The sequence below is a fragment of the Myxocyprinus asiaticus genome, chromosome 24 (assembly GCF_019703515.2).
Source record: "Myxocyprinus asiaticus isolate MX2 ecotype Aquarium Trade chromosome 24, UBuf_Myxa_2, whole genome shotgun sequence".
Classification (NCBI taxonomy): domain Eukaryota; kingdom Metazoa; phylum Chordata; class Actinopteri; order Cypriniformes; family Catostomidae; genus Myxocyprinus; species Myxocyprinus asiaticus.
This window is the reverse complement of record NC_059367.1, coordinates 34,321,576-34,337,697: the sequence shown is the minus strand read 5'-3', so window position 1 is coordinate 34,337,697 and position 16,122 is coordinate 34,321,576. Positions and strand designations below refer to the sequence as shown.

The following is a 16,122-nucleotide window of genomic DNA, read 5'->3' as shown; positions in this document are numbered from 1 at the left end:
TGCATTTGAATTATTTGAAGTACATTATATATATATTTAGAATTATTGAAATATAATTATTTAATCTTTATATATTGAATTATTGTTATTTGGGGGGGCTTTCTCTGGAAATATTTATATATGTGATTATTTATATATGCAATTAGTGAATGGGCATGTTATGTAATTAATTCAATTAAAAATGTTAAGCGTTTGACAGCGCGTTTCAATATATCTGTCAAAAGAATCATTCGTTTGTTTACGGGTAAAATGATTTAAATGAAGACAAACCTACTGAGTGCACCTTTAAACTCCATCTAAACCAAATTCAAAGGAACTCACATCAGGCACAAAGGAAGGTTCCAGAATGCCGGCCTCTAATCTCTTGAAGTTGATGTTCTTGAAGAAGGGATGGGCTTTGACTCCGGCAGCTCCGTCCGCCTGGCAGCCAAGCCTCTGCTTAGGATCTTTAGCTAACAGCTGTGGGACAGGAACCAGCCAGCCAAATGTTAGGAACACAGGTTTGTACATTCTTTAAGAGTGGAATGTAACCTAATAAACCACAGCCAAGGTTAGTCATTGGCTTTGAAATATGAGGAAAAAGAGGTTGTGTGCCAAATGAAGACATTTAAATGGGACAAACATCCTAAAACTAGAGTTAGCAATCACAAACCAGACATCACACATCACAAAACTACAAACTAGGGCCAAGTTAGGCTGGGAATATTCTTGAGCTTTGTGACATGGTTAAGATTAACATGGATGCCTTTCACATGATGCAACAATGAATTTCTATTCAAAGACAGTTAAAGGGAAAGATCACCAAAAACGTCATTCCCTTACCCTTATGTTGTTCCAAACCCTTATGAATTTATTTTTTTCCGTGGAACACAAAAAGCGACGCAATGCAGAATGTTCAAGCTGCTCTTTTTGCCAAACCATAAAAGTTAATGGAAACTAAGCCTGACAAGCTCAAAGAATAACAACATAACAGCAACATAAAGTACCTAAAAGTAGTTGATATACGCAAACATGAATGAGATTTGAGAGCTGTGATAAAAGGAAAGATTTTCAGATTTGGTCTCTTTCTCACACAAATGTATGGCTTCAGAAGACTTCAAATACACTGTATAAGTTGTATAGACTACTTTTATAGTACTCTAATGGTGTTTTTTTTTTTTTTTTTTTTTTTTACATTTCTGGAGCTAGAAAAGATCAGGGCCCTGATTCATGAAATGTTCTTAGTATTATTTACAACCATGTTTTCTAAAGCGATATGATAGGTGTGGGTAAGAAACAGGTCAATATTTAAGTCCTTTTTCCACTTTAAATCTCCATTTTCACTTTCACATTCTTCTTTTGCTTTTGACGATTCACATTTTTCATGCATATCGCCACCTACTGGGCAGGGAGGAGAATTTATAGTAAAAAAGCACTTAAATATTAACTGTTTCTCACCCACACCTATTATATCACTACTGAAGATGGAGTCTTATGGACTACTTTTATACTGCCTTTGTGCTTTTTGGAGCTTCAAAGTTCTGTTTACCATTCACAAAAATCTTTGTTTGTGTTCAGCAGAAGAAAGTAAGTCATACACATCTGGGATGGCATGAGGGTGAGTAAAAGATGAGAGAATTTTCATTTTTGGGTGAACTATCCCTTTAAGTAAGAAAATAAGAAAATAGTAATTTCATGAATACGGCCCCCAGTCCGAATCCACTTTGATTGTATGGAAAAAAGCAGCCAACATTCTGCTAAACTTCTCCTTTTGCAATCCACGGAAGAAAGAAACTTTTATGGTTTTAAAAACATTAGGATGAGCAAATGACAGAATTTTCATTTTCGGGTAAACTTTCTCTTCAAAGTTCTTTGCAATAAATTTAGATATAATAAACAACACTGAACTGAGCTGGACTTGAAAAGCTCATTATCAGCTACTTTCCCAGTAGAAAACATGTGCTACCAGCAAGGAACATGAGCCAAATGTACAGATGTGACCCAACTTTGTGCTTTAAATCAATGAGACTCTAAATCAGCCTCTATAGAGTGTTTGACTGAAGAGATAATATAGCTTTGAATACAAGATCTTGGTTGTGCTCTACAGAGTCATCTTGGATGGTGACCAGCATAAATATTGTCTGCTTTGTGTGTGGCCTCACCATCCTGCAGATGGCTTTGGTGTCTTCTGAAAACTTGTCACTGTACTCTTCTTCTTCGTCCTGCACCCTCTTCTCCACCTCCTCCCTCTTCACTCGCTCTTTGCGAGCACGGAAAGGCGATCGCCCGGCGGTCATCTCATAGATCAGACAACCCAACCCCCACCAGTCCGGACTCATGCTATACAGCTCGTTATTAATCACCTCTGGAGCTGTCCATCAATACAGATTGAGTTCATCAATCAATCAGCAACATTTTAATGTTTGATATTGCCATCAACAGATACCTAACAGACATCTTATTAAATAAATACTTAAGCTTAAAAACAAGAAATGATGTGACCATATATTTCATGTATTAAATATTAACTTTTTCTTTCACATGCAATTTCAAGCAGAACAATTTAAAGGGATAGTTCACCCAAAAATGAGAATTCTTTCATCATCTCTCGATCATTTACTCACCCTCATGCCATCCCATATGTGTATAACTTAAGATTTTTAGAGAAAATATCTCAGCTCTGTAGGTCCATACAATGCAAGTGAATGGTGACCAAAACTTTGAAGGTCCAAAATGCACATACAAGCAGCATAAAAGTAATCCATAAGACTCCAGTGGTTAAATCCATGTCTTCAGAAGCAATATGATAGGTGTGGGTGAGAAACAGATTAAGTACAACAATATTTAAGTCCTTTTCCTTCTTTTATTTTTAGCGATTCACATTCTTTGTGCATACCGCCACCTACTGGGCAGGAAAGAGAACTTATAGGACTTAAATATTGATCTGTGTCTCACCCACACCTATCATATTGCTTATCAAATTACTTTTATACTGCTTTTGTGTGCTTTTTGGACCTTCAAAGTTCTGGACACCATTGACTTGCATTGTAAGAACCTATAGAGCTGAGATATTCTTCTAAAAATCTTCATTTGTGTTCTGCAGAAGAAAGAAAGTCATACACATCTGGGATGGCATGAGGGTGAGTAAATGATGAGAATTTTCATTTTTGGGTGAACTATTCCTTTAAACCATTTCAAAACTTTTGAAAACAAATTCTGTAAATATTTAATCAATCATTTTCTTGTACAATTATTATGCATGTTTTTTTTTTTGTTTTTTTTTAAACTCATATTATCTCATTAATACATAGAATATCTGCTTTAAAAAATGTATTTGTCACATGGCAGGACAATGAACTAGTGAAGGCAAAAAATTATTACAAAGTGACCAGTTACATGACCTAAGATATACACTTTCCCTTATACATACAGTGGGGTTCACAAATCTGAGTCTGCACTGAAAATCTGGGACTCAAAATATAATTTAAACCTGGAAATAATAAGTTAGTTTGAGGATTTTGAAAAAAACAAAAAACATAGGAACATTATGATAAGATATTTTTATTTTTATTGATTTTCTCCCCAATTTGGAATGCCTAATTCCCAATGCGCTCTAAGTCCTCGTAGTGGCGTAGTGACTCATCTCAGTCCGGGTGGTGGAGGACGACCCTCAGTTGCCTCCGTGTCTGAGACCGTCAATCCGCGCATCTTATCACGTGGCTTGTTGAGTGCGTTATCGCGGAGACAGCGCATGTGGAGGCTTCACGCTCTTCTCCGCGGCATCCACGCACAACTCACCACGTGCCTCACCGAGAGCGAGAACCACATTATAGTGACCACGAGGAGGTTACCCCATGTGACTCTACCCTCCCTAGCAATCGGGCCAATTTGGTTGCTTACGAGACCTGGCTGGAGTCACTCAGCACACCCTGGATTCCAACTCGCGACTCCAGGGGTGGTAGTCAGCGGTTTTACTCGCTGAGCTACGCAGGCCCCCATGAATAAGAAATATTAAGATTCTAGGTCACTACTCATATAAGCTAATTTGTGATATTTGAACTCCTTTGTACAAAAGGTCAGATTTCTTTTGCCACTGAAGCACACTAGATGCTATCTGGAAGATTATGAAATTGTGCTGGATAACATGATTATCAGATTTTGCAAAAACTTGTAGAGTCTTTGCAAGAGCACAAGGGGTACATACCAAATACTAACAGATTCTGAGAGTCATGTTAATTTTTCAATTGAACTTTTCGTTCAAATTGCTATACTGATAATATAATGTGCAATGAAGAAAAAAAAAATGTAATTAGAAAAATGCAAACCAGAAGAATTTTCATGAGTAGTTTAAGACTTTTTAACCCCACATTTAACCTACAATCTTGATGTTGATGAATAAAAACAAATTTATGTCATATGTCAACCTCCCATTTACAAATCAATACAGTTATAGAGCATTACCCATGTAGCCCACTGTCCCCACTCGGCCCCGGATCTGCTCTCCATCAGGCACTTTAATGGCCAGCCCCAGGTCTGAAATCCGGATATGACCTACAGACAAAGAGAAGGAGAGATGAACAAACCAGATACAAAATCAAAATCCAATCAAATCAATGTCAAAACCAGTGCAGTGATGTATTAATATTATTTGAAGGACAAAATGTGGTTTGGCTTACCATTGTCATCTAAGAGTATATTCTCTGGTTTTAAATCCCTAGAAAGAACAAATATGAATGTTAAACTGAAAGCATTACTTAATTTTATGAATTAAAGATAATTTTATGATCAATTCATAAAGTTGGATGAATTTGAGATTGGTTTAGATCCAGACTCTGCCTCTCTCCCACCTGTAGACGATAGACTCTTGATGCAGATGATCTAGACCGCAGCAGATCTCAGCGCCGTAGAACTGCACACGCTCCTTCTCAAAGCCTGGAGTTCCCATGTTATAGATGTGAAACTTCAGATCCCCACCGTTCATTATGGTCAGTACCAAACACAGGGCATCTTTGGTCTCATAGGCATATGCTAAACTCACCTGAAAACAGCAGAAAATTACAAAAATCACAAGTGCAAAATAAAATAATGCAGGTCATTTAAGTTTTTGTTTTCCATTAAGTACTGTATATGATATATTTGATGTTCCAGACCCACATTACTTTTTCATGCAACACGAGGAGAAATTTTGAAGAGTGTTGATGCTGCACTTTTTCCATACAATGAAAATTAATGGTGACTGAGGCTAAAAGGAGCCTAACATCTCCTTTTGTGTTCCACAGAACAAAGAAAGTCATACAGGATTAGAACAACGTGAGTGGCAGTGAATGATGACAGAATGTTCATATTTTGGTTGCACTGTCCCTTTAAGTGTCTATTTATTAAATAATTTGATATATTGGATAGAAATACCAATTTAAATAAATTTTAAAAGCTCAAAGAGTTTCAAATGTTTTTGTACTCCTGGTACAAAATAGAGCCCCACTCCAGCCATGCTTCAGAAATCATGATGGAATACACTGGAACAACTTACAAGTTATTTATGTAGTCATGAAATCAGATTACAAGTGGTCACTGGAGATGTATGCCAATACCAGGTGAAAATAGTGATCTGTCTCAGCTGACCACTTGTGATCAAATCACCAGATGGATGACGGATGTTTATACCAGGTGTAAACAGAGCCAGAGTGAAGGGGGAACCTTAGATGAAAGACCAAGAGGAGTGAAATGGAAGAAATAGATAAATGAACGGATTCCACTTACCACAAACCTGCTGTTGACCTTCTCAAGAATCTGTTTCTCATTGAGGGCCATGGCCTCGCCCTTCCTCTTCTTTATCCTTTTCTTCTCCAGCTTTTTACAGGCATACATTTTACCTGTGGCTCTCACCTGGCACGCACACACCTGGGCACAGATGGACAGGTATTATCACCACAAACACGCACTGAAAGTTTGATATAGTCTAACATACCTTAAATACAGTATTAAATATGTTAAAACACCCATAAAGTGAGACTCTATTCCAAAAACCTAGTAATCTGTCTACCTAGACAATATTTTTATGCACCAAATAAACACTCATGACACAAAAGGTAAGCAGCATCATTGTGCTGCCTGCTAAGATCACTTGTTTTCACCAAATTAGGGCAACTCTTTGAAGAATTGTGACAAGCCCAGTGGGAAAAAAAAAAAATCACTCCAAGATGGCGGACATACATATATAAATACATGTGTATTTCAATACTGAAAAGTAGCTCCATCTATTTAAAAATGTACTATTTTGTCCAATATTTGTGTATTTTTGTGCATATCAGAGTGTCATGTCATTAGCTTAGCAACATGCTAACATCACACTCTAATGGAACTGTGAGCTTTAGCGATTGCGAGTCTCTTGTGCGATTCATGTGAGAAACACTATTTTTGTGACGCACATGAGTAGACAATTTGTCCAATATTTGTCTGTACTATGTATTTTTTGTGCACATTAGTTTATTGTGATATTAGCTTAGCAACATGCTAACATCACACTTTAGTGAAATCAACTGTGATCATTAGCTGAATCTCTTGTGTGATTCACATGAGGAATGCCATTTGTGTGATGACCATTAGAGTAGCCATTTTGTCCAATATTTGTGTACTTTGTATTTTTTTGTGCACATTAGAGTATTGCGTCATTAGCTTAGCAACATGCTAACATTATACTTTTGTGGAATCTACTGTGAGCATTAGCTGAGTCTCTTGTACGATTCACGAAAGGAACGATATTTGTGTGATGACCGTTAGAGTAGACATTTTGTCCAATATTTGTGTGTACTTTGTATTTTTTTTGTGCATTTTAGAATACTGCATCATTAGCTTAGCAACATGCTAACTTCAGACTCAATCAACGGAGTGGAATCAATGGAGTATCTTGTGCGATTCACGTAAGAAACACTATTTTTGTGATGCACATGAGAAGCCATTATGTCCAATATTTGTTTCTATGTATTTTTTTGTGCAAATTACCATTCCATGTCATTAGTTTAACAACATGCTAACCAGGGCTGCAAGTAGGAATTCTTGGGCCCTTACCCGGGGGGAGGGGGGGGGGGCGCGCTTACCCGGACGGCATTCGTATTTGTGCACTGTCTCCGTGTTTATATCCGCGTCTCCTGCCAAATGCGTTTATATCCCCCCCAACTCCGGGCCCCCCTCAAGCCTGGGCCAAAAGGTTCAGTTGTACCCCCTTATTGGTGGCCCTGATGCTAACATCAAACTCTTGTGGAATTAACTGTGAGCGTTAGCCGAGTCTCTTGTGTGATTCACGTGAGCAACGCTATTTATGTGATGCTCATGTATAATGTCACTAATGAGGTTCCATGACAGTTAGGATACTTAGAAGGTTGTTGCCTATGTAGACAGTAGGCAGCCCAGTAGGTTTTGCAACAGAGCTATTGATCTCTCACATACACTTTGCAGATCGTCCTCACCTCCCCAAAGCCTCCTTTCCCCAGAACTCTATATTGGCGAAATGTGTCTTTTGTGATGGGCTGTCTGAAAACAAAACCACAACATCTGACATCAAACCAGCACAAACAGGAAACAGCTGTATTTTCACATTCAGGTCCATTCTTTAAAACTAGGCACAAGCTACATTATAATTACAATCATATAGTTAATAGGAAACACATTTTCCACCTCATTTGTGAAACAAAGTCTTCTTAGAATTGTGTGGGGAAAAGGGGGAGGAAATGCTAATTTGTTTAGTATTTTGCTATGGATCACTTAAGCAAAGTTGTTTATGAATCTGATATCTGTAAGAGTGACTTGCGCTTTTCATGGCCCAAACATAAAGTGTTTCTGACTGGTTGCATTCATGTGTTAACAATTACACTAACAAATAATTTAACTGGATTAATGTTGAAACCACCATTACGGCTGAATATGATTAAGCCAGATGAAACAAAAGCAGGACTTCTGGTTTAGTCCGAGCTAAAAAAAAACTGTAAAACAAAGAATGCAACTGTGCACAAATGGTTGACACATTACAAATTATAGAGTGTCTGCAAGAAATCTGATTTATCAGTGAAAGAGGATTATATGAAACTAATGTAGTCATTGCAATGAAGGCAATTTTGCCATTTGAACAATCTGCCATTGTTGTGGATATAAAACTTGCCTCTATGCCCTGTAATAGATTTTGAATTAAATGACATTAAAATGACAAGTAGTCTAAAAGGGTGAGGATAGAGAAAAGAAAGAGAAAGAAAGACAAACTTCACCAACCTTTCTAGCATCTTCCACTGGAGGAAGCGGTCAAAGTACATGCTGTTCTGATAGTCAATGAAGGGAGCACCACTCAAGTAGTCATGAAGAGCTCTGCGAGATTACAAACAACAGTGCAAAGGCTTAAAAAAAATAAAATAAAATAAATAAAATAAAATAAAATAACTTTTAAAAGAGAAAACAGTCTGAGCAGTGGCCTTGCAGTTAGCACACATGTTCATGTCCAGCCAACCTTCCTGTTTCAATAGGAAATACATCAACAAAAGAAAGAAAACTGCACTTGCCAAGTGATTTAATTAAAATCTAAACATTTTATGAGGTATCTGAAAGAGGAAAGGTTGGGTGTGGGGTTAAAGTGTAGTAATTAGCATACTTTATAAAACAAATTCTGATAGCACACGTTCATCACCCAGACATCTATTTAATGTGTGTGTTTACATCTGGAAGACATCATTTTACATCGTTTTCTCATCAGCAATACGTCTATAAGATAATAATAATTAATAATAATTAATAATTATAATTATAATATAATTTAATTATAATTATAATATAATTTAATTATAATTATAATAATTAATTATAATTATATTTATTTATCACACATTATACATTTGCACATATACAGTGAAATTCTTTTTTTCACATATCCCAGCTAAGCTGGGGTCAGAGTGCAGGGTCAGCCATGATACGGCGCCCCTGTCAATGTATGTCAATGTATGTCAATAAGTATGTCTTGAATGTAACTAAAACATTCAGCAGATGTCTGAGACGTTTATGATTTAGAATGTTTGTAAATATGATCTTTTTAAGATGTTTAGCTAATGTTTATTAGAAAGTGATGCTTTCCAGATGAAACGCTCTTAAACAGACATCTTGTAGATGTACAGTACTGTGCAAAAGTTTTAGGCACTTGTGAAAAATGTTGCATAGTAAGGATGTCTTCAAATATAATGACATAAATAGTTTTCATTTATCAATTAACATCATACAAAGTCCAGTAAATATAAAAAAAAGCTAAATCAATATTTGGTGTGACCACCTTTGCCTTTAAAACAGCCCCAATTTTTCTAGGTACACCTGGACACAGTTGTTCTTGGTTGTTGGCAGATAGGATGTTCAAAGCTTCTTGGAGAATTCACCACAGTTTTTCTATCTATTTAGGCTGTCTCAGTTGCTTCTGTCTCTTCATGTAATCTCAGACTGACACAATGTTCAGTGGGGGGTTTTGTGGGGGCCATGACATCTGTTGCAGGGCTCCCTGTTCTTCTATTCTAATCTTTACTATTTGCAAAAGTAACGTTTGGGAGTCTAACATTTATATTTCCTATTGACACACTAAAGCTGAAGATATAAATAACCATCTTAAGACAAATGCTTTTGTGAAACATCTTATGTGCCTAAGACATTTGCACAGTACTGTATGTGCGCTTAATGGGAAATAGACTACTTGCACTGAGCCTCATGATGTACTTCCGCTTTGAAATAAAGCGGTTTGCTAGTTTCTGGTTATTTGTATTTACAATGTGCCATAGTTGCCTAGCTCCCAAAAACTCCACTTTAAATGAGTGTTCGGAAAAAGATTTTAAAGTACAGATATTTTCAGAGACAAGAGAAAAAATATTTTGAACATTACTGTGTACTGAGTCTTCAAAATTCAGTAGAAGAACCGTTTTCAGAGCTTTAATTCAACCCAAGCCAATCTGAGAAAGCAATGACTGGTAAACACTCCAAGCACATTTCACTGTTTCCCCTCACACAGAGGTCTGTTGCAGACATTTAACTACAGATCTGCTAGAACCGCAACTGACAGAAGGTTGAAGGAGACCAGTAAAGGGTGTCAGTACCAGCGCTCTTTGAATTAAACAACTACACGCTTCAAACACTGTAATGCTCCATGTGTGAGGAAGGAGAGAGACCTAATAAACACATGCATTACATTGTTTTTATTAAATGTATGTTTTAATCTCTATTTGCTTCATTGTTTTATTGATAAGTACATTGATATATGTTAAAATGTAAAAGCATAAGTAGAAGAGCTGCCAAAGAGGAGTTATAATGTTTGAGATTGATTAAATTTTATTTTGAAGGGGAAAAAAATGTATTAGATTTTTAATTTGAGATTAAAAATTTTATTCTGTGCTCAGTGATTTTTAAAAGCCTGGTCAGAGTAAGAGAATGGCTAATTTATTTTTAAATAAATCCATCTGGGACATTTAACCAAAGTAAAGTCATTTGCAATCGTTGTATGGTGAAATTTATTGTTGCTCAACAGGAATGAAATATCATCAATGAACGAAACACACGTTAATGAGACGGCCAGACTCCTGCAGGTTATTTATGTTTGAATTATTAATCAGAAGCTGAATGTAGCTACATTTGGAAAGGAAACAATTTATTTAGAGGCAAATTTCAGAAAATCACAAATTTGAGATCAGTCATGTTAACGTCAAAAACATGATTTATTGTTTTAATCAACTGACAGCACAATTTATTTTCTGCCTTCCCAAGAATAAATGCTAAATGCTGTAACCAGAAACGTCCGAGCCACACTAAGTAGAACACGGAAGTAGTTGTGCAAGTAGTCCATTGGAGGTCCTTGAGATGGAGTTTGTTTGTGTGTCATACTTGCGACAGTCACTGAAGATCTCTTTGCAGGGACTCAGTTCTAGATTCTCTCTGCAGCTCTCAGCAAGACCCTCGGCTACATCCACACACTCAGGGGACTGTTGGAGAAACAGCATACTCTCAGGTTACTGATACACATATAATCTCAAATCAGCATGCACACAAATGGAAAGTTAAGTCACACCTGCTTGGTGAGAAACTTCTTGATGATCTCATCTCCTTGACTCTTTCTCTTCTCATCTGGCGTCACCTCGTAGTCTTCCTGAATGACCAGATACAAACACAGATTAGTCCTGACAACAAGTTACAAACAAATGTACGGACAAACAAACCATAAAATAATCAAACAGAAATGACACCTTAAGTAGGTGTGTAATTTCTGTGCCTCTGGTGTTGCATGCATAGCAATACAATAAGCGAATTTACATGGACGTTCTTAGACCGATTATGCTTAATAAGCTGATAATGTGTTATCAGTATAAGGTCATAAATGGCACGTTGTGTGTATACACCTTTACCGGCATTCTTACCGGCTTATCCAATTTGCGTTGTGCACATGACTTTTCACGGTTTGACATCAAAAATAGAGAATAACATGTAAATACGTTTTTTTGCATTGACGGATTTTTAAAATAAGCTGATTTTGGGAGTTATCAGCATATTGGTGTGCATGTAAACAGGCTCACTGATAACTATCACAAATCAGCTTACGATGGTAAAGGTGTTTACATACAACGCAAAATCGGGGTAATGCAAAAATCTACAATTTGGTTTTCATTGGTTTTCACATAAAATGCTGGTGTCAGGCTGGTTAACCTCTTCAACACTTTACCACCTGCAATTTTTCAAGCTCACCATTTACACATACTGTAGACTAATTGCCAAAAATCAGTCTAATTTTCTGTTCATGCACCACCACTATTATTTATTCAAATATCTCAGCCTCTGAGTGGACTAGAAACTCCATTTAGATGTCATTGGAAAGCTGAATAACATTTTATCATCAGTAGTCGATAAAAAAAATTTCCGATGATTTGTTTAGCATGCTTTTCCTGCTGGACCGCATATTTTGTTCTGGACATCTGAGATATAACATGGATTATTCACCCAAGCAAGCTCACAGACAAGTAACAAAAATGGCACATTTTTTACCTAAGGTAAAAGTAGATATAAAGTTTTTAGCTATATGGGGCTTACAGCTGCATTGATCGGCACATAAGAGACGTTTATATACAGGGTTGGGAGGGTTACTTTTGAAATGTATTCCACTACAGATTACAGAATACATGCTGTAAAATGTAATTTGTAACGTATTCCATTAGAATACTCAAGGTCAGTAACGTATTCTAAATACTTTGGATTACTTCTTCAGCACTGGTAGATTTTTTCACTTGTTTTGACTATAAAAACTCTGCCAGTACAGTAAGACAAAATACACATGTTAAAAATACATTCTCTGAAAAACCTAAATATCTTATACAGTGTTGTTTCTAAAACAAGATAAATCAAACTGATCTTGTTTTAAGGATTTTAGTGCGTGTGCATGTAATATGACTAGAAATAGCATTTTTGCTTAGCTAATATACACAAAGTATATTTCTATTTCTTCTGCTCCAAACTTACTTCAAACTTACTTCTCTGTCTGCTCGTATGAATGTAACACATCATAAGAAAGTGTTTCACCGCTGTTCAAATGCACTTTGGATCGCATTATTTATATGTATAAATGTTTTCCATCTGAAAGGACTAAATATTAAATGAAACAAATGACAATAAAATGCAAAGTAATCTCTTCAGTAATCAAAATACTTTTTGAATGTAACTGTATTCTAATTACCAGTGATTTAAATTGTAACTGTAGTGGAATACAGTTACTTATATTTTGTATTTTAAATACGTAATCCCGTTACTCCCCAACCCTGTTTATATTTGATGTCTTTCACTTTGTGATTCTTGTAAAAATCTTTCAAACTGTGGTATTAGTATATTGTGGTATTATTATCTTATTCCAGAGAATGAGAGCTTTCATTTGATATACGATTTGTCTATTTAAGTGCTATTTGAAAGACTTCATATTAGTTTTTCTACCACATGACCTCTAGGTTGCGCCGATTTGCGATGCGAATGATTTCAGGGCTTATTTTGTTAATTTATGTACCATAAATGCAGAATGGTTATCTATGAAAAGTTCAGATTCTAAGCTTTCAAATCATACCCCATATGCCTGACTTATGTATTTGAAGACTTGAACATTTTTTCCCTTCTGGAACCGCAGCTTAAACCTCTTTAAGAGGTTAAAGAAATCGAGCAATGTTTTGATGCCACAGTATTTAAATTTGTCAGGAAAATCAGCCTATCAAAGCCTTTTCCAAACTGGCAAGCTCAAATCTGATATAGCTTTATGCAATTATCAAGAGTCAGGTTGAACAAGTAATTAAAATCAGGTTTATAAGCTGAATTCGCCAAAAGTTTGCAAGTTTACCAAGTACTTGGCATTCAATTGAAATAAACTGAATTGAAATTAAATTAACCACACCAGCATATTCAGCTTTGCTCACAGGATTGTATCTAATTTCACATGTGTCCGCCCTAAACATCATGTAAACAAACTACTTGTGTGGCGGTTCTTGGACTGAATAAGCTGCAATGGACCAGACTTTGTGCCAATAGTAAAAATAAATTCAAGACTAGTAAAACAAAGATGGACAGGAGTGCATAAAATGAATCAAAATCCCTTTTCAACACCGGAAGAATGCAACTACAGTTACCGAATACATAGTCATCATCTCCATTTCTGCTAGTATCCATTTCTATAAGCTGAATGATGGAGAAACATCATGTAATTCTGTCTGCGAGTGATTACACAATGAATGAGCTCCACAGTCTGGCACGTCCTCTTCCTAAGGGCCACAAATGTGCCTGTGTGTGTGTTTGTGCGCCTATGTTTGTGTGTTGGGGGGGGGGGGGGGGGGGTGATACTCGATGACACCCTCATCAACACCCTCTCCAGCCCTCATGCTCTGTGGGTACCATTACGCAAGACTCTCCGTAAGACCACCCACCCCCCGACTGATGTAAACACACACACACACAAGTGCTTGTGCCCACACCAAAGCATATGTATCCACAAATAGGTTTTCACACAAATCAAGTGTTCACACACGTCACATGGACTCACTGTAGGGTACGAAAGGCACATACACATATGCTTAACGACCGCACACACACATGCTTCATGAAGCCCAGCGTGTGTGACTTCAGGTTGCTTGGTAACCAGCCAGTCAACATGGCAGGATTCCGTAAGGTCCTGGAGCGCCACAGCATGACCCAGCAGTGTCACTACTACATTGAACGTCATTACATAGTGGGAGACTGTGCGTGTGTGTGCATACTGCGTCTCAACACACAGAGCCGTATGATTTTTATTCCCCTTAACACATTTGGCAACTCCTCCGTTGGAAGATTTAAAATGGCACTTCGAGTAATGACGGAAGCAAAGAATGTTAATGGTAACGTTACAACTGCAACAGATGATTGCGTTAGGAAAGAGGACGATGGCTAAAGGAATAGTTCTCCAAAAAAAGTACTCACCCTCTTTTCACTCTAAACCTGAATTACTTTCTTCCATGAAACACAGAAGAAATTTTTATGAATATAGTGGTCGCTGTTGCCTCAAAGGATGCAAATCATAAAGTACCAAAAAAGTGATATGAAGTCATATAATAGCTTTGTGTGAAGAACAGACTGAAATTTAAGTTGTTATTCACTGAAAACCTTTTTCATTAAATGCAGCACAAATCATTGATTTGAGTCAAATCTTTTCAATTAATCGGTTGACCCAGTTCACAAACCCTCACCCAAAAAGCTACTGTATGGCATCAAAGAGTTGGATTGTAGCGCATGAGTCTTACGAACCAATTTAATGATACTTTTATGATGTTTTTGTGTCCTTTTTGAAGCTTGAAAGCTCCAGTCCCGGTTCATTGTAACCGAAAAGAAAGAACTAGTATATTCTTAAAAATCCATACAAATTACTTGTTCCATTTCAGCTTTGGGTCAAGTCATTATTCACTGAAAATCTTGACATATGTCCTAGTGGTCCTTGGCTGAACGAACCGTTCTTTTGAGTCAAATCTTTTCAATTAATTGTTTGATTTGGGGGCCTGGGTAGCTCAGCGAGTATTGACGCTGACTACCACCCTGGAGTCGCGAGTTCGAATCCAGTTCGAATATGCTTAGTGACTCCAGCCAAGTCTCCTAAGCAACCAAATTGGCCCGGTTGCTAGGGAGGGTAGAGTCACATGGGGTAACCTCCTCGTGGTCACGATTAGTGGTTCTCGCTCTCAATGGGGTGCGTGGTAAGTTGTGTGTGGATTGCGGAGAGTAGGATGAGCCTACAAATGCAGAGTCTCCGCAGTGTCATGCACAACGAGCCACATGATAAGATGCACAGATTGACTGTCTCAGAAGTGGAGGCAACTGGGACTTGTCCTCTACCACCCCCACCCAGACTGAGGTAACCGCGCCACCACGAGGACCTACTAAGAAGTGGGAATAGGGCATTCCAAATTGGGAGAAAAGGGGATAAAAAAAAATAAAAATAAAAAATAAAAATAAAAAAAAAATATATATATAAATTAATTAATTAATTAATTAATTGTTTGATCCGGTTTGCAAACCTCACCCAAAAAGCTATCGTACGTTTAAAAATATATGTATTATAGTGCATGAGTTGTTTGACACGTTTATGATCTTTTTTTCTTCTTTTGCATCCCTTTAGAAGCATGAAAGCTCCAGTTGCAATGCATTGTAACTGCATTGAAAACAGTGAACCATCACATTCTTAAGTATCTTCTTCTCTTCTATGGAACACACAATTTTGTGAAATTTACTGGTCGCTCTTTTGCGTGAAATTGCAATGAATGAGTTATGGGGCTTTCAAGCTTCAAAAAAAAATAAAAAAAATAAAATAAAAGTATCATAAAAGTTTCATTAAAGTGATCCATACAACTCCTGTGCTATAATCAAAATCTTCTGAAGTCATATGATAGCTTTGGGTGAGAAACAGACTGAAATTTTGACATCTGCCCCAGCTCTCCTTGGCTGAACAAATCTTTCTTTTGAGTTAAATAATTTTAATGAATCAGTTGATCAAGTTCACAAAATCTCATCCAAAAAGCTATTGTATGGCTTCAGAAGACATGGAGCATAGTGCACAAGTGAACCACTTTTATGATACAGTTATTGTGCCTT

At 36.9% G+C, this 16,122-nt stretch overlaps 1 protein-coding gene across 2 annotated transcripts in view; it reads right to left on the bottom strand.

Moving 5' to 3' along the window:
- Positions 1–16,122, bottom strand: part of LOC127414641 (G protein-coupled receptor kinase 5-like) — a 105,841-nt gene that overhangs the window by 12,483 nt on the left and 77,236 nt on the right. For both annotated transcript variants that reach the window (XM_051652829.1, XM_051652831.1), the window contains exons 4-13: positions 11,054–11,131; positions 10,870–10,967; positions 8,242–8,334; positions 7,446–7,509; positions 5,740–5,880; positions 4,827–5,017; positions 4,656–4,693; positions 4,441–4,530; positions 2,142–2,350; positions 322–459 (exon numbers count right to left, since the gene is read on the bottom strand). In XM_051652829.1, the coding sequence (XP_051508789.1) occupies positions 322–459; positions 2,142–2,350; positions 4,441–4,530; positions 4,656–4,693; positions 4,827–5,017; positions 5,740–5,880; positions 7,446–7,509; positions 8,242–8,334; positions 10,870–10,967; positions 11,054–11,131 (1,140 nt within the window). The remainder of the gene's footprint in view (positions 1–321; positions 460–2,141; positions 2,351–4,440; positions 4,531–4,655; positions 4,694–4,826; positions 5,018–5,739; positions 5,881–7,445; positions 7,510–8,241; positions 8,335–10,869; positions 10,968–11,053; positions 11,132–16,122) is intronic.